General features: G+C 33.3%; 1 protein-coding gene and 1 pseudogene across 2 annotated transcripts; both read left to right on the top strand.

The window, feature by feature from the left end:
- Positions 1-781: 781 nt before the first annotated feature.
- Positions 782-3,836, top strand: LOC131610960 (F-box/kelch-repeat protein At1g57790-like). Of its 2 annotated transcripts, none has more exons than XM_058883064.1 (3): positions 782-1,024; positions 1,324-2,459; positions 3,639-3,836. In XM_058883064.1, the coding sequence occupies exons 1-2, from the start codon at positions 993-995 to the stop codon at positions 2,441-2,443; spliced, it is 1,152 nt and encodes a 383-aa protein (XP_058739047.1). In that variant the 5' UTR covers positions 782-992; the 3' UTR covers positions 2,444-2,459; positions 3,639-3,836. The 2 variants fall into 2 exon arrangements, with proteins under 2 accessions (XP_058739047.1, XP_058739048.1); XM_058883065.1 differs by having other exon boundaries at positions 3,547-3,836.
- Positions 3,837-7,773: 3,937 nt separating this feature from the next.
- Positions 7,774-15,899, top strand: LOC131615222 (uncharacterized; annotated as a pseudogene).
- The last annotated feature ends 3,126 nt before the right edge of the window (positions 15,900-19,025 follow it).

The following is a 19,025-nucleotide window of genomic DNA, read 5'->3' as shown; positions in this document are numbered from 1 at the left end:
TTTATCCTTATTATTTTACCATAAACTCATTTTTATTCTTTATAATTTATTTTAGTTACAAATTAAATAATTATGTATTAAATATCTTTTATATCATTTTACATTTATAAGTTACGTAAACATCTTATTTTACTAAACACATCAATTAGCTTATCAGTTATCAGCCTCAACCATCACCTATAAGTTATAAGCTATCAGTCATCAACCATCAAAACTATAAACTATAAGTTATTAGTCACCAACCATCACTATAAACTATAAGCTATTAACTAGCTTATCAATCAACCGTTATTTTTATCAAACAAATCCTAAGTATACAAATTTTAAGGAAAAAAATAACTTCTTATAACTTTTCATATTTTCATGAAAATTTTCCATATAAAAGAATGAAAATGTAGATTCCAATGAAATTTTATAACGTTATTTAAAAAAAATATTAAAATTATAAATTTTCTTAGAATGTTTGTCAAACAATTTTCAAAATAATTCATTGAAATCAATTTTGATGCTTTATTTTTCTAGGTAAGTAATTCTTAAGAATAAATTATGATTTCATGAAACATACCTCAACAAGGTGAATTCTTATTTACCCAACTCAAAAAATTGGGTAAAGTTATCTCCTTTGTAAAATGCTTTGAAAACAACAAATATTTGTAACATATTAATAAATAATTAAATGTATTTAATGAGATGGAATCATGTGATTGGTTGGAGGTACACTACCCAACTTTTTATGATGGGTAAAGAAGTTGTCCCCCCTCAACAAACTCCCTATAACTTAACCCGAAATAATGACTGAGTTTTTGTCTTGCATACCAAGTCTCTGGTCTCCTTGCTGACTAAGTTTGTAACTGCTAGTAACCGGCCGAAACCACTCCACCATTTTCTCTAATTCCGGTTAATTTTTCGCCTATATATAAAGGCTTTCACTTCTCAGATTCTTCCCTCTGGAATTCCATATTCGAAAACAATCAAACAATTGGGTTGGCATTATGAAAGCGAAAATGAAAAAGAAGTTAAAATCGTAAGTTCTCTTCATCCCTAACCAATAATTCAAATTTGCATTTCAATGTTTTTCTCTCTTTACAGTTTAATTTCGATATTTTTATGGTTGTAGTTGTTCATTTCTTAGAATGTTCCTTTTGCGTGAATTTAAAATCCAAAATCGCATGCACAGTTTTTCAGCTTATGTTATGATTGCTATCATTGGACTGCTAGGGTTTATCAAGAAATTGTTGCTTTAAATTGAATAAATATATGTTGGACTGAAATGCCATTCTAGTTAACACGTTCTCACGTTTTTATATCTTTGTGCATATTAAGCCATAAACTCACAGACACTAGAAGAGCTGCTGCTGAGGTGAAGAGTGAAAGTTTTGAGCAACAAACCTGGGCCGATCTCCCTGTTGAACTCTTAGAATTGATCTTCTCCGGTTTAATTGTGGCGGATAACATTCGTGCTTCTATTGTTTGCAAGAGATGGCATTCAGTTGCCACTTCTGTACGTCAAGTGAACCAACCACCCTGGCTTATGTATCTTCCACAAAATGGTAACCGGGTGCATCGAAAAACCATTGACTTCTATGATCCTGGGCATCGAAAAGCCTATTCCCTCGACTTTCCACAGTTAGATAGGTCCCGTGTTTGCTATTCAAAAGATGGTTGGTTATTGGTATATAGGAGGTATACATGGCCCGAAAGTTCCCTGTTTATTTTCTTTAATCCCTTTACTAGGGAGCTGATCAAGCTGCCAGAATTTGATTATCCAAGCTCTGTTGCCGCCTTCTCTTGTGCTCCAACATCAACTGAATGTGTGATATTTACTATTAAACATGTTAGTTCTACTATAGTAGCGATTAGCACATGTTATCCTGGGGCAAACAAATGGACAACTGTTAATTACCAAAACTGCTCTCATTTTTCCTGTTGCTTAAGGACTAAGGTTGTCTTTTCTAATGGGTTATTTTATTGTCTGAGTAACCAAGGTTTTCTAGGGGTGTTTGACCCAGTTGAATGTACTTGGACTGTTTTGGAAGTACCTCCACCTCGATGCCAAGATAGTTTTATTGATAGACAGGGGCGGAAAGGGAAATTTATGACAGAGCATGAAGGAAATATATTCGTAATTCATATGCTTTGTCCGGAGGGCCCAATTATTTCCAAGTTAGATCAGACACTAATGGAATGGAAAGATGTGAGTACGCTAGACGGCGTGACAGTTTTTGCTAGCTTTTTGTCATCTCCTTCTAGGACTAACATGGCTAAAATAATGAGTAACAGTGTCTACTTACCTAAATTCCGTGTCTATGGAAAGTGTTGCATGTCGTTCTCTCTTGATGAGCAAAGATATTATCCCAATAAGCAGTGTCATGACTGGATTCAACCGGGAACTGTTGAGAACATCTGGATTGAACCACCAAAAGATTTTGCTGGCTGGACTTAAAGAAATTACGGAGCAAGTAAGCATTTCTAAATTCCGTTGTGTAGAGTTTTTCTCTTTACCATTGAATTTTTTTTACTACATATTAAAACTAATGGATGCATGCTTTTGTTGGCTTTAGCTAGCATATTAAGGATGTTTATGGAGCACTGGTTTATGATTTACTTATGATTTTATATTATTCACGTTCCTCCCGAGGCTTTGTTTGGATTGACGGAATGGAATGAAATGGAATTGAGTGGTATTCCATTGTTTGGATTAGTTACTGAGCTACAATCATATTTCTTCCTCTTATGGTGAATTCTTATCTACAAAAAACAAAAAGTTGGGTAGAGCTACTTTTAGTGTAAAATGCTTTGGAAATAACCAAAAAGTATACTATTTAATAATTAATTAAATAATACAAAATTAAATAATGCAATATGATTGGTGGAATGTACACTACCTAGCTTTTTGTCTTGTTCTGTTTATAAAATCCAAACGATGTAATGAAATCTTCTTTCATTCTACTCCGTTCATTTTATGATATGATATCCATAGATAACCTTAGTCTTTTCGTTATCTAAATACCTAACTACATATGATTCCATGATGCATGCGAATCTGAAGGATTTTCCCAATGGTTACATTTGCATTAATAGCATCTACATTTACTGTATCTTATACTATACATTAAATTGCTGAGTACTAAATGTAGTTTAATGTGCATTTCTGATTCAGTACATTGTTGCTTTGGCATATTATAATCGCATCATTACATTGTTGCTTTGGCATATTATAATTGCATCATTATAATCCAGTGCTCATGATTGCTGAGTTTTGAAATGAAAAGGGTCAAAGTTAGAAGTTAAACTACAAATTTTAATAGTGTGCATGTTTGTATTCATACATACACATAATACGCGAGTCATATCCCGTTAGAGCACCAGTTTTTGTGTGAATGGTAGGAGTGACTGTCATAAAACATGTCTGGTTTGAAAACGGTCAAGTTGTAAGCTTTGCATTACTTGTTACCTTCTCGTATTTTACTTTAATTTTACTTACTTAAGAAACCTTTTAGTCCATTATTTTGTCTTCCTCATTTTGTTTGGCTTCTCTGTATGTAGTGGAGGACAGCTTATGTTTGAGTGCAGCATTTGGATTCAGTCTCCAGTACTTTGTGATTATTAATACCGAATTTGGACGTTTCATGTCGCAGGTTTAGAGTTCAGCGTTATTGCTCTTTGGCTGTAGGAGTTAATGACTAAAACTTGTTTGTAGGCTGTACATGGGATGTTAATAGGTACTAATGAGGCAGCAAAAAGATTGGTTGCTTTTGTTATTTTATCTATGCAGATCCTAGCAATGCTTATGTGGATTTTGTTACGCTACTAATCTAAAGATTTAATTACTTATTTTGAGCATTACCAGTTGGTTTATTATTTATATTATTATTAATCTTTATTTTCTAGTGGTTTACTAATTCCACAATAGCTTTGTTTAGAATTTTAAAAATATGTCTCGGCGGCCTGATGTTGGAACCTCTGTGCGATACATGTTGTATTCTGTAATAGAGAATTTTCCTGCATTATACATGCCATGAACATTCGTTGGAGGGTGAGGAATTTGCACCATTTAACTGATAACTCACCTCCTTGCCTCGAACCATTCTTTCAAGCAAAGAAATCATTCTTTCATCATTCCACCTAAAATTCCTTGAAACCAAACACACAAAGCTCGTGCTCCAATGAAATTCTAGCTCATCATATAATATGTTTTTGAGAGATCCACTTTAATAGTAAAATATTTGACAGTCTTTGTAATGTTTAAAAAAAAATATTGTAAACCGATCAATCAAACCGAATCAAACCGGTTAGTTTGGTTCGATTCCATTTTTAAAAAATGTTGAAAACCAAACCAAACTGATGGAAATATCATTGGTTCGGACTTTTTTTAACCAAAAACCGGTCCAAACCGATCCGATTACACCCTTAATCTTTAATTTTATACATACTATGCACTATCTCTTGGAGAATCACAATATTTTTGTGGATATTTTTTCCGAATAAAACTAGTTTGAAAAGGCAAGACACAATATTTTTGTGGATATTTTTTCCGAATAAAACTAGTTTGAAAAGGCAAGACGATATGTGATTTTTTTTTTTTTTAATTTAGTAAATATAACCTTACTCACCACTTTATACAAAGATTTGCACACAAATATAGGTCTTAATGGAACAACAAACTGATGATGAGTTACTTTATAAATAAATAAGGCATATGTCCATCTTGTTCAGATTCTGTCATACACTTTTTATAAAATCATAAAAATGACTCTTTCTGGATTCCAATTAAAGACACTTTATATTAGAATTTAAATTGAGTCTAACCCAATTTCACAAGATTATCTTGTAAGATGTAAGATTAGACATACACCAATTTTACAAGACTGTCGTGTAATATATATGTCTATACATATAAATCTTAATCAGATCCAATAAATTTTCAAGAAGTCTTGTCATCTTTGGATGCAGATTTATGACAAGAAGCTATTAATGATGAGATAAAATCTCTAGAGTCTAACAAGACCTCACACTTAGTAGATTTGTCTTCTGGTTGCAAACCAATCGGTTGTAATTGGGTTTTGAAAAAGAAACTAAATCCTAATGGATCTATTGATAAATACAAGGCTCGCCTTGTAGCCAATGTTTTAGACAAAGACAAAATATAGATTTCTTTGACACCTGCTCACCAGTCACTATAATTACATCCATTAGAATACTTATTTCAATAGCCGCTATTTATAACTTAATAGTACATCAAATGAATGTTAAAACAACTTTTTTAAATGGTGACTTAGAAGAAGAAATCTATATGGAATAACCAGAAGGTTTGTGATTCTTGGACAAGAAAACATGGTTTGTAAGTTAGACAAGTCTCTGTATGAACTAAAATAAGCTCCTAAGCAATGTCATGGAAAGTTTAAACTTAATGATATCGAATTGGTATAAAGTGAATGAAAGTGCCAAATGTGTTTATTACAAATCTGAGAATCGCAATTACATTATCATATGTCTCTATGTAAACGATATACTCATATTTGGATCAAACATTCAGACCATTAATGATGTGAAATCATTGATGTGCAACAACTTTGATATGAAAACCTCGGACAAGCAAGTGTGATTCTTGGTATCAAGATCACGAGATTCGAACAAAGATTTTCTTTGGATCATTACACTACGTGGAGAAGATCTTAAAGAAATATAAATACTTTGACTGTAAACCTGCGTGGACACCATATGAACCAAGTGTAAAACTGTTTAAGAACACCGGTGAAAGTGTCAAACAACCAGAATATGTGAGTATCATAGGTTCTCTTAGATATGCCCATAATTGTACTAGACCCGACATTGCATATGTCGTAGGATTGTTGTGTAGGTTTACGAGTATATCGAGTAACAAGCAATGGAAAGAGATTAAGCGAGTCATGATGTACCTTAAAAGGACCATGGGTCTCGGCCTACATTATCAGAAGTTTCCTGCTATACTAGAAGGGTACAATGATGCCGATTGGAACACCTTATCGGATGATTCCAAAGCTACTAGTGGCTATATATATATGGTATAAATGAAGGAGTTGTATCTTGGAAATAAAAGAAATAGATTATCGTAGATTAGTCCACAATAAAGTTTGAGATGATAGCACTAGCCACGGCTAGTGAAGAAGCAAGATGGTTAAGATGCTTGCCAGCTGAGATCCCTTTATGAGAAAAATCTATGCCATTTATGTTGATCCACTATGATAGTACCGCGACTATTGCAAAAATTGAGAGTCGTTATTATAATTGTAAAAGACGTCAAATAAGAAGAAAACACAACATCGTCATAAATTATATCTCTAAAGGATCTGTAAAAGTGGATCATTTACGCACTGATGAAAACTTAGCAGATCCTTTGACGAAAGGATTAGATAGCGAGAAAGTCCATAATACATCTAAGAAGATGGAACTAATGCCTATAAAAAATGAGTTGCTCGTGATGGTAACCCGATCTAGATGACCAAAGATTCATAGAAATATGTTCAATGGGTAATAACAAGTTGTGAGTAATATGAGATGAACATGCAAGTGAAGCATGAATCCTGAAGTAATAAAAGGACAAGATAATAGAAGCTCTTAATAAAATCTATACTATGTATGAGGGAGTAAATAGGTTACATGAGTACTTTTGAAAGATTCACCTTTGTGATTGTGGAACTTGAGTCGATTCTTATGGAATTGCGAAGCAGAATTCCTAGAGCCTTCACTAAACCGGGATACGTATGTAGGGACGTTATAGCATAGACTATTAGAATATACTTTAAGAAAAGGTTGTGTGCGGGTCTGATGTCTGAGATAGAGTTCAAGACAATAATGTCACTCTTATTGAAGAAGAATCCTACTTGTTATGCAAAGCTTCAAGTCGTGGACACACGTTACTTCTAAAATCACCTTTTAAATTCAAGTGGGGATTGTTGGAACTCTTGAAATGGAGATTTGGAAGAATTGATTGACATTAAGTTGGTAATAAATAAATACAATTGTAAGCTAGAGTGTGTGTTGGTGAATTTGAAAAGGTTCATTAAAGTCCCACATAGGAGGGAGAACACACTTTAGTAGTGTTTATATATTCCAAGTGGACAAATTGGGTTGGGTTCCAAAGGTATCCAATTTTGTGGTTGGGTGAGAACACATTACCATGAAACATTACACACGCGCGTCCGCCGCAGTCATTGTCCGGCTGGCCGGCTCGATCCAATCTTGAGCTTGAACTTTGATCCAATAATTTTTGGATCCCGAAATGAAGAAAAATGATTTAATATTATTTTTTCATATTAATTAACTATCGCGTGTGGTGTATATTAATTAATTATTATTCATTATTAATTAATGATGTAATCACTAAGGTTGTGTTTGTTTCAAGTTTAGAAATAAGATTTTCGAGAATACTTAATAAAAAATGTCTATACCCATGTTTGTTACAAAATTGAAAATAATTATTCTTAAATATAAAGATTTCAAAGAAAAAACAACTTCAACTTCTTATATTCCCATGAAAATTTTCTCATATAAAAAGATGAAAACATGTCTTCCAATAAAATTTTATAAATTTTATTTAAAATATTTATAAAAATCATAAATTTTCTTAGAAATATCAAAATGGTTGTCAAACAATTTTTCAAAATAATTTATTAACATAAATTTTCTATCTTTATTTTTCTAGGTAAGTAATTCTTAAGAATAAATTATGATTCTTTGTGAAACAAACTCCCTATAACTTAACCCTAAATGTTGACTGCGTTTTTGTCTTGCATACCAAGTCATACCAAGTCTCTGGTCTCTTTGCCGACTAAGTTTGTAACGGCTAATAAGGGGCCAAAACCACTCCACGATTTTCTCTAATTCGGGTTGATTTTTCGCCTATATATAAAGGCTTTCACTTCTCACATTCTTCCCTCTGGAATTCCATATTCGAAAACAATCAAACATTTGTGTTGGCATGATGAAAGCGAAAATGAAAAAGAAGTTAAAATCGTAAGTTCTCTTCTTCCCTAACCCATAATTCAAATTTGCATTTCAATGTTTTTCTCTCTTTACAGTTTAATTTCGACATTTTTAGGGTTATCTGAACCACTCTCATGGTTGTTCATTTCTTAGAATGTTCCTTTTACGTTATGATAGTTTTTCGGCTTACGTTATGATAGTTTTTCGGCTTACGTTATGATAGTTATTATTGAATTGCTAGGGTTTATCAAGAAACTGTTGCTCCAAATTGAATACATATTCTATATTTCTAGTTAACATGTTCTCACTTTTATAATCTTTTTGCATATTAAGAGATAAACTCACAGACAATAGAAGAGCTACTGCAGTTGTGAGGAGTGGAAATTTTGAGCAACAAACCTGGGCCGATCTCCCTGTTGAACTCTTAGAATTGATCTTCACCCATTTGATTGTGGCGGATAACATTCGTGCTTCTATTGTTTGCAAGACATGGCATTCAGTTGCCACTTCTGTACGTCAAGTGAACCAATCACCCTGGCTTATGTATCTTCCACAAAATGGTAACTCATATGGCTTACATGATCCGGTGAATCGAAAAACCTATGACTTCCTTGATCCTGTGCGTTGAAAAACCTATTCCCTCGAGTTTCCACAGTTAGATAGGTCTCGTGTTTTCTATTCAAAAGATGGTTGGTTATTGGTATATAGGAGGTATACATGGCCCGAAAGTTCCCTGTTTTTTTTCTTTAATCCCTTTACTAGGGAGCTGATCAAGCTGCCAGAATTTGATTATCCAAGCTCTGTTGCCGCCTTCTCTTGTGCTCCAACATCAACTGAATGTGTGATATTTACTATTAAACATGTTAGTTCTACTATAGTAGCGATTAGCACATGTTATCCTGGGGCAAACAAATGGACAACTGTTAATTACCAAAACTGCTCTCATTTTTCCTGTTGCTTAAGGACTAAGGTTGTCTTTTCTAATGGGTTATTTTATTGTCTGAGTAACCAAGGTTTTCTAGGGGTGTTTTACCCAGTTGCATGTTGGACTGTTTTGGAAGTACCTCCACCTTGATGCCAGGATAGTTTTATTGATAGACAAGGGCGGAAAGGGAAATTTATGACAGAGCATGAAGGAAATATATTCGTAATTCATATGCTTTGTCCGGAGGGCCCAATTATTTCCAAGTTAGATCAGACACTAATGGAATGGAAAGATGTGAGTACGCTAGACGGCGTGACAGTTTTTGCTAGTTTTTTGTCATCTCCTTCTAGGACTAGCGTGGCTCAAATAATGAGTAACAGTGTCTACTTCCCTAAATTCCGTGTCTATGGAAAGTGTTGCATGTCGTTCTCTCTTGATGAGCAAAGATATTATCCCAGTAAGCAGTGTCATGACTGGATTCAACCGGAAACTTTTGAGAACATCTGGATTGAACCACCAAAAGATTTTGCTGGCTGGACTTAAAGAAATTACGGAGCAAGTAAGCATTTCTAAATTCCATTGTGTAGAGTTTTTCTCTTTACCATTGAATTTTTTTTACTACATATTAAAACTAATGGATGCATGCTTTTGTTGACTTTAGCTAGCATATTCAGGATGTTTATGGAGCACTAGTTTATGCTTTACTTGTGATTTCATACATACACATAATACGCGAGTCGTATCTCGTGTATTATACTTGAATTCAACATTTGAGTGCAGCATTTGGATTCAGTCTATGTTTAACATTTGGATTCAGTCTCCAGTACTGTGATTATTAATCCCAAATTTGGACGTTTCATGTCGCAGGTTCAGAGTTCAGCGTTATTGCTCTTTGGCTGTAGGAGTTGATGACTAAAACTTGTTTGTAGGCTGTACATGGGATGTTAATAGGTACTAATGAGGCAGCAAAAAGATTGGTTGCTTTTGTTAGTTTATCTATGCAGATCCTAGCAATGCTTATGTGGATTTAGTTACGCCACTAATCTAGAGATTTAATTACTTATTTTGAGCACGGTTGGTTGATTTATTATTTCTATTATAATTAGTCTTCATGTTTCATAGATTTACTATTTCCACAATAGCTTTGTTTAAAATTTTGAAAATATGTCTTGGCGGCCTCGTTGGAACCTGTGCGATACATGTTGTATTCTGTAATAGAGAATTCTCCTGCATTATACATGCCATGAACATTCGAGCAATTTGCACCATTTAACTAATAACTCACCTTAGATGTCACCTTAAAAAACATACGGAAAAAATTAGTCACCTTGCCTCGAACCTTTCTTTCAAAGCAAAGAAATCATTCTTTCATCATTCCACCTAAAATTCCTTGAAACCAAACACACAAAGCTCATAATCACTTTCAATCATAATATTAGGAATATCAATTTCCTGCAAGGTGCTCCGAATGAAATCCTAGCTCATCATATAATATGTTTTTTAGAGATCCACTTTAATAGTAAAATATTTGACAGTCTTTAATTTTATAACATACTATGCACTATCTCTTGTAGAATCACAATATTTTTGTGAATATTTTTTCCGAATAAAACTGGTTTGAAAAGGAAAGACAATATGTGATTTTTTTTTAATTCGGTAACTATAACCTTACTCACCACTTTATACAAAAATTTGCACACAAATATAGGTCTAAATTGAACAACAAACTGATGATGCCTTACTTTATAAATAAGGCATATGTCCATCTTGTTCAGATTCTGTCATACCTTTTTTATAAAATCGTAAAAATGATTCTTACTGTATTCCAATTAAAGACACTTTATATTAGAATTTAAATTGAGTCTAACCCATTTTACGAGACTGTCGTGTAAGATTAGACATACACCAATTTATAAATACGTGTCCATGCTATATTTAATTTATTGTGAGACACTTGACATACAGACTCTTCACACGAAGAATTGAACATCGGAAGTGTAACCAACATGTCCGATAGAGATGACTTCATAACATATGGTTCAACACATTTTAGATAAACTTTGATACTATATTAAAATATGAGTTGAGCCTAACTTAGTGTTATAAAACTGACTTAAAAAACCAGAATTATCATCATTTATAAGTCTGTCAAGAAATATTTTATCTAATGTGGGATTCTTAAGAGTTAAAACAATTACCCACACTTAAGACTTGACATACAAAACATGATAGATTGACCCGATAAAAAGAATCTTATAGCAAGTGGTCAAATAAATTTTGGATAAACATTGATAGAATATTAAAATTTAAAAGTATGTTTAAGTTGTATTTTTAGGTGACATGTTGTATTGTGGGAATTTCACTATTGTGAAGCAGGACAAAATATGTTCCTATGAATTTTATTATAATTTTGTTTTCTATTAGTGTTGACAATTAAGATAAAATTATCTTGGTTGATGAAAAATTGCAATTCTTTCGTGTGGCAATCAATTATCACAAAAGGGTAATCTATTACCACAAGCCTAACATTCATAAAATTTTAAAATGCGTGGGTAGGTCCTAACTCAATCCAACAAAATCGTTTTTAAAACCGACTTGTATGATAATGAATGTTCCCACTTATAAGCACATGTTTAGACTATATATTGTCCGGTATAAGACTCTTAACACTCCATCTCACGCTTAGGATTGAACGTATGAACTGTGGAATTAAATGGTAGGTGGTCTGATAGCGGAGTGGCCCAACGTATCTTAAATCAGGTTCTGGTACCATATTAGAATGTGTGGGTTGGGCCTAACTCAATCCTACAAAGCCGACTTTAAAACCAAAGACTTGTTTCTATAGATAGAGTTAAATCCTAAAGTACCTTAATTGCAATAGCTTGTCACACAACAATGTCATGACATTCAGTTTGACATTGTACACTTATAGTAATTAACCCAATAGAGAATACATCTTCCTTCAGCAAAGTAGCTAATCTTAAAGAAACACTGGGATTCAATTAAGTCTAATCCAATGACCAAAATATCCTCCAATAATATGATCTTCATAGACTTCGCCAAAAACTTTCACTCCAATATTCATCATCATTATTTATTTCTCCTTTGAAACTACCGATGATTCCAGACCAAAAGAAAACCAAATAATGAACTCCCTTTTTGGATAAAATTTTGTTTACTTGAGATCTTTCTTACTCAGTGTTTTCTAGACTTTTCACAATTTCTGGAGTAACAATCTGATGAGATGATGTTTCAACATATGGTTTAACATCACTAAAGATACTTCTCTTAATAGAGAAACTTAGAAGCATGCCTTGTTTTCTTTTAAGGAAAAGATAAGAACCTTTGAAGACTTTACAGATCATAGATTTTCTTTTGCTATAGATCACAGAAGAATATACATGTTTCTAACCTCCAAGATATTCACCTTGCATTATACTAGTCAGATCCATTAGAATAGATTCTATAGCTTTTGTGACTGTCTGATGTTGCACCTTCTGGTGTGACATCTTGACTTCATCTTCCTTGAACACCAAGCAAGAGAATAAATAATTAAATACTTTTGGTGGTCACAAATGAAAATTATTTTTAAATCCTCACAAGAACTTCATACATCTCATTAGGGATAGACCATTCTTCCTTGATGATATACACATTCATACTTTGATCACACAACTGACTTATATTTATCACAATAGTAATTAGTCCTTCAGTAAGCAGATCATTACTAACACTTAGATACTCTATTTAGTAATCTTTAATCATCCAATGTCCTTAATTCACCTTTTAGTATCATTTACACGAATAACAGTTGATACAATGAGACTAAACACATAACCAGTAATACTCTTACTGCAGTCAAGTGTCTGTAATATATATAGTCAAAATACCAATTATCTTAGAAAGGTATGAGAAAATTAGGCAATTATCACCTTCCATGAGTTTTAACCACTGCTTGGTTAACCAGTGCTAACATTGACTTTATAGAAGTCAGAGAAACCAAACAAAAGAACATGTTAAGATCAACTTACCACAGAAGAAAGGTCTTCGGTGCAAGTATCTGCATGTAGCTTGAGGAACATGATGTCTAGCACAATATTTAGATTGACATCAATGACTCATCTTGTCTTTTGATAGAAACTTCCTTTTGTCACTTGAGTTTCTTCATTGTTTATTATAGCTTGAAACTCATATCCTTCCAGGCTTCCAAACATCTCTCCTTCTGAGGAAATTGCTCCATCTAATATGAGTTATCCTCAAAGACTTGATCATTATATAGAGTCACCTTTCTCTGCAAGTAACAAATGGTAGACAATCTTCTTTCTCTTAAGACATAAATAAGATGAGAAAAAATCACCTCCTAATCCTTTTATGGTTGACAACCCCTTTTATTATTGAAGCACATGTCTTTTGAATAAACAGCCAGCTCATCATGAGATAATTCTTTAAAACAAAAGACCGCATTAGAAGTCCGTCTTCCAGTCAAACCAGTAACATCCTTGGCAAAAATAAGATTAGGAACACATCCTTCATTTAAGCCAAGAAGTAGAAAACATGTCCAGTTGCTCGTGAGATAGGTAGGACATTCTACTCTATAAAGAATCTAAGGTCTTTTATACTCTCAATATTGAATGTTTATTACATTAATTGAATTTTACCTCCAACTGTAGCTTTATCTTCATAATCATAGATTTGTTGATGTCTGAATAGACGGTCTTGACATTTGTTTGGACATTCTGTCTATTCTCCTCAAAAGATTGGTTGGATTGCCTTCCGAGGAGCATAACAACGATAAAAAACCCTTCATTATAAATCAGAACACAAGTTCCTACAGAGTTGAAAACAAAAAGAAAGCTCTTGTTTTTCTTCAATAGTTGTCACTTTCATGTCAAACCTTTTAATTAGAGACCATAGTACTTCTTCTTGACCATCCTCACATCTGAATTCTTTTTTTCCAAATACACTTAGACGTGCCTTTATGAGTGGACTTGAGAAAATTAAGATTAAGACTGTCAAATACATCAATAATTAAGTTAATCAAAAAAATTGAACAAAGAATTAAGACAAGTAATCGCGACTAAAATACTCATTGCAATTTATGTTATACTAATTTAAAATGTTTGAAATTTCATTTCTCACTTCATCTAAAACTATTTTTGCGATTAAAACATATAGTTTTCTTAGAAATTAAATTGGAACTTGTCATTTAGAAATGTTATTATTAGTTTAGTTATATTCTCTTCACGGAGCCAGCGATTATGAAAATATCATTTTACTAATAGAGGAAATTATTAAAAGTTATAATACTAAAAAAAAATTGAAATTTTGTTTTGAACCCTACTCTATAAATCAAGGAAATTCTTCTAGCTCTTTTGTTACACAGTTTTGGGTTGCAACCATTTCTACCTGATGGGCAATTGTATTGGCATGATCTTCCAGAAAAAGAAAAGGAATTTCAAATGTTAGGGTTTATACAAGAATGAGCTGCTGTTTGTTGAGAATTTGAATGTTATATTCTTAGTTTTAAGTGATCATTATTACATGTATGACTTCTATTTCCAATTCCATGAAATTTTTCATGTTTCATCACATTCTTAAAAACTGTCGCAGTCGAGCTTTCGTGATTTTGATCGGTACAAATGTTGCAACACTGATCGAGGTGTGAATTAACCATAATTTATTTTTAAAATAAAAACGGTGAATATCAGTATCAGATACTGTTTAGTTGTTACATGTATGAATAAACTAAAACATAACTTAGCATTGTAGAGTATATTCATGTATATTTGTACTATAGGCATGGTATTATATTTTTATGTTCACTTTTTTTTTTTTACTTTGTTATACACTTCCTCATCATAGATTTTTGTTGTGTTCAAATTGTTATACACTTCCTCTAATACTTACTTTATTATTTAGGTTGATAAATGACAATTTGGAGAAGCAAATCTGGGACAATCTCCCTGTTGAACTCTTAAAATTGATTTTGTCTCGTTTAATCGTAGCGGATAACATTCGAGCTTCTTCCGTTTGCAAGATATGGCATTCGATCGCCACTTCTGTGCGTGTTGTGAACCAATCACCCTGGCTTATGAATTTAGAAAATTTTGATACTAATTGTTACGATATTTACGACCCTGTGCAGCAGAAGACTCATTCCCTTGAGTTTCCGGAGCTGGATAAATGCCATGTATTCTTTACAAAAGACGGATGGCTATTGCTATATCGGTGGCCCGAAAGTCCTCGAAGTAACTCGTTTTTGTTCTTACTTAATCCCTTTACTAAGGAGCTGATCAAACTGCCAACATTTGACAGTACATTCCATATTAAATTTGCTGCCTTCTCTTGCGCTCCAACATCAAATGAATGTGTTATATTTACCGTTCAAGAGGTTAGTTCTAGTGTTCCCGCTATTAGCACATGTTATCCTATGTTATCCTAAGGCAGACGAATGGACAACTGCTAACTACCAAAACAGCTCACAATTTGTCTGTAGCATGTGGACTAAGATTGTCTTTTCTAACGGGTTATTTTATTGTTTGAGCTGTTCCACGGAATGGTTAGGGGTGTTTGACCCCGATTAATCTGCTTGGAACGTTCTAGTACCGCCACCCAAGTGTCTAGAGAGTTTTGGTGCCAAAAACTGGCTTCCGGGCAAATTTTTGACCGAGCATGAAGGACGTGTTTTTCTAATTTATGTACATTTTAACAAGGACCCGATAATTTTCAAGTTAGATCAGACGCTAATGGAATGGAAAGAGGTTAGAACGCTAGATGGAGCAACATTTTTTGTTAGTTTTTTTCATCTCATTCTAAGACTTACGTCACCCGAGTTATGAGAAATAGTGTCTACTTTCCAAAAGTACATTCCAATGGAAAGTGTTGCATCTCGTTCTCTCTTGATGACCGTAGATATCATCCCAGCAAGAAGTGGCGTGACGTGATAAAACTGGTTGCTTACGACAACCTCTGGATTGATCCACCAAAAGCATTTGCTGGCTGGATGTAAGAAAATTACGGAACAAGTAAGCATTTTTCAAATCTGTTTTGAATTTGGATACATGCTTTTGTGGGCTGTAGCTAGCATATTAACTTTCTAATATGATGTAGTGGAGGAACATCATTCACTTTCTTATATGATATCTATGTTTGAGTGCAGCATTTTGAATCAGTCTCTCGATTCCTTTCCGATTCTTAAAGCAGAATATTGCCATTCATGGACGAGCTCAAATGCATCAATGTTCAATTCAAAGGAAGAAATCGAAATAGTTGGCTCCACAACACTGAAAAAATGGAAGTATATTTTGTATGGCCTACATAACTAACTCTCAAGTTAGTTATGACAGCAGTAACTTTATCAAATACGTTGTCTGCATAACTTACGGACCAATTAGTAAACAACATTGAAATGAGTATTATCAAATTCGTATTTATATCCGTAAATTAACCGATAATTAAATACTTGTTAATTTTAGGGTTAAATGCAATTCACCCCCTGCCATTAGGGCGACATTCGGTTTTGCCCCCCCTGAAGTTTTTTTTTTTTGATACGCCCCTCATAAAACCAAAACATCAATTTTACCACACCCTATTACCATATATGCTGACTGTGTAATTAATTAAGGCACTTCAGGGGGGCAAAACCGAATGTCGCCCTAATGGCAGGGGGTGAATTGCATTTAACCCATAATTTTATCGACAGATATTCAATAAAATGTCATATTTGTGTAGTGTCGGGTTTTATCTGTGAATATCCATGGTTATGGATTTGTTTGCCATCTCTACGTTATAAATCACATCGAAGTTCCATACAACATATATATATGATCCAAAATACATCAATATTCAGTTTGAAGAAGAAAATTGAAATAGTTTGATCTGCACCAAGAGAAAGTGGTACTCTAGTGTCAGTTAGGTGATTTGCAATTGCAAGGAAAACAACTTGGGTAGCCATCCGAATCCGGTTAAGGGGTTCTAGTGTTTTCTTCATGTATCTTGTTGTTATCTTGGGTGTTGGTTAGGATGGTGTTAAGTAGAAAGGGATCTCATAATCAAAATTTTCTAGGTTTGATGGCCTAGCTTGTTAAAATGTTTATTACTGGGTGAAGTTTGTTGTTGTTGTGAAACTTGTTTTGCAACCTTAAGAAGAGTATTATGCACCAAGACTCCTTTATTGTCTTTGATAAGCATTTATTTCAAACTATTTTTCTCAATCTTTGTGTATCTATCATCAGACATTTTTTAAATCTAAGTTGATTCCAACACGAAGTACAATTTTTCAATCTAAATCATTATATGATAACCATGTATTTCCTTTGCTTTGGAATTCCCACATGAATTGAACCCCGACGACCCTGTGGGTCTCAATGTTGTTAGTTAGTAGTCAAGTGGCTAGAACATTGGTCCTCAATAGTTGCCTGAGGTTGAATTTCTTTTGGATTAAAAATAGAGTTCCGCGCAGAAACCAAAATTGATCAGTGAACTGAACCATGAATGTTGATTGTAACGGTCAACTCGAGTTTTCGGTATGGTAGAGGAGTGGCTTACTTGCAAGGTCAACACTTTGACGTCAAAGTCAATATGAGAGTAAGGTGAAGTGAATGAGAGTTGAATTCAAATTGCTTGAGAAATGGTATCTTTTTCCTTTTATATTCACGAGATGAGGGTATCTATTTAATTAATCTTTGATAGTGATTACCTACTTCTTCGCCTAGCATAGTACACTTGCTCCGTGTGTGTGATTTGGTGGGTCATTTGTCTCTTTGGGCGGCCCAAAACACATGGGTAGCCACATAGTGATTGAGATGACAATTCGGAGTCGTGCACCCCACAATGAAAGGGAATTTATGAGCTATTGTTGGATCAATTAGAAGAGATAGAATATAATTGAGAAGTTTGGATTATTTCCACAATACTTGGAGCATCAGACGCGTAGAAAGAGCCCGAGAATGATAAATCACATATATCCGCAAATTTTTTAATAATGAGATAAATTTGTGTTTTACGTACCTCTGATGTAATCACTCCATATTTACAATAGAGATTGACATATGACATCCACACCAACCTTAGAGACATTTTTTTCAGGATTATTGTGGATGAAACTCCTTAAATTTATTTGATTGGATAATTCGAAGAACTCAAACCATCTAAAGTAGCTTTCAACAATGTATTGTGGTTGGATAAGAGGATGGTTTTATGAAGTGATCATTTAAGTAATTTTCTTAGATTTCAGGTGAGTCATATTTAGATTCATAGATTTTGGATGAAGAGCTTTCGGTGATATGCATTCTCTTGAATGCTATTTGGGGAATATGATAAAATAGTAATAGAAAAATAAAAAAATAAAAAACAAAGAAAGCAATGAAGAATATAGCAAGTGGATAAAGACGGGAGAGATGATGAAGAAAGGGAGAAATAGTTACCTATTTATAGCAAATATTTAATAGATTAAAAGTTGTTATAATCGGTTAGACCATTAATATTAATCAATTTTTGATTGGCTATTTAAAACATTTGTAACTTTTAGGGTCTGTTTGGATTGATGGAGAGGGATGGAATGAAATGAAATGGAATGGAATGAAGTAGTGTTTCATTGTCATTGTTTGGATTTACAAAAAATGAATGGAATGGAATGGAGTGTAATGAAACCCATTCCATCCAATACCACTATTTTAACCCAATTTTCCTTCCCTCCAAATTGGGGTGTATCCAATAGAATGGAATCAATTCCAAATACAATTACAATTTTATCCTCCAAAATTTCATTTTAACATTTTCTATTCCTTATTTTAATTAACGTGATATTCTTCTTTTCTTCTACGGTAACTCTTCTCTCTCACAAGCCTTCTTCTTGCAAAGTGTCTATTTTTCTTATATCCTAACAAGGTATGCCATTTTTCTTATATTTTGTTACATATATTTATATTTGTGTTCTATTAAATCAAAAATCTTGATTTATTTTCATGTTCATATCACACTTTATTTTTTTAATTTTCAAAAATTAGGTATACTTTTGTTTTATCTTTATTTATATATTTTCTTGATTGTGTGCTACTAGATAGTTTTTTTATTATTTTATGTTACAAGATGAATTATATATTTTAAGATTTTTTGTTGTACGATATGTATTCGA

The sequence above is a fragment of the Vicia villosa genome, linkage group LG6, assembly GCF_029867415.1.
Source record: "Vicia villosa cultivar HV-30 ecotype Madison, WI linkage group LG6, Vvil1.0, whole genome shotgun sequence".
Lineage (NCBI taxonomy): Eukaryota > Viridiplantae > Streptophyta > Magnoliopsida > Fabales > Fabaceae > Vicia > Vicia villosa.
Note: the sequence above shows the minus strand (reverse complement) of the source record. Positions and strands in the feature narration are given on the sequence as shown.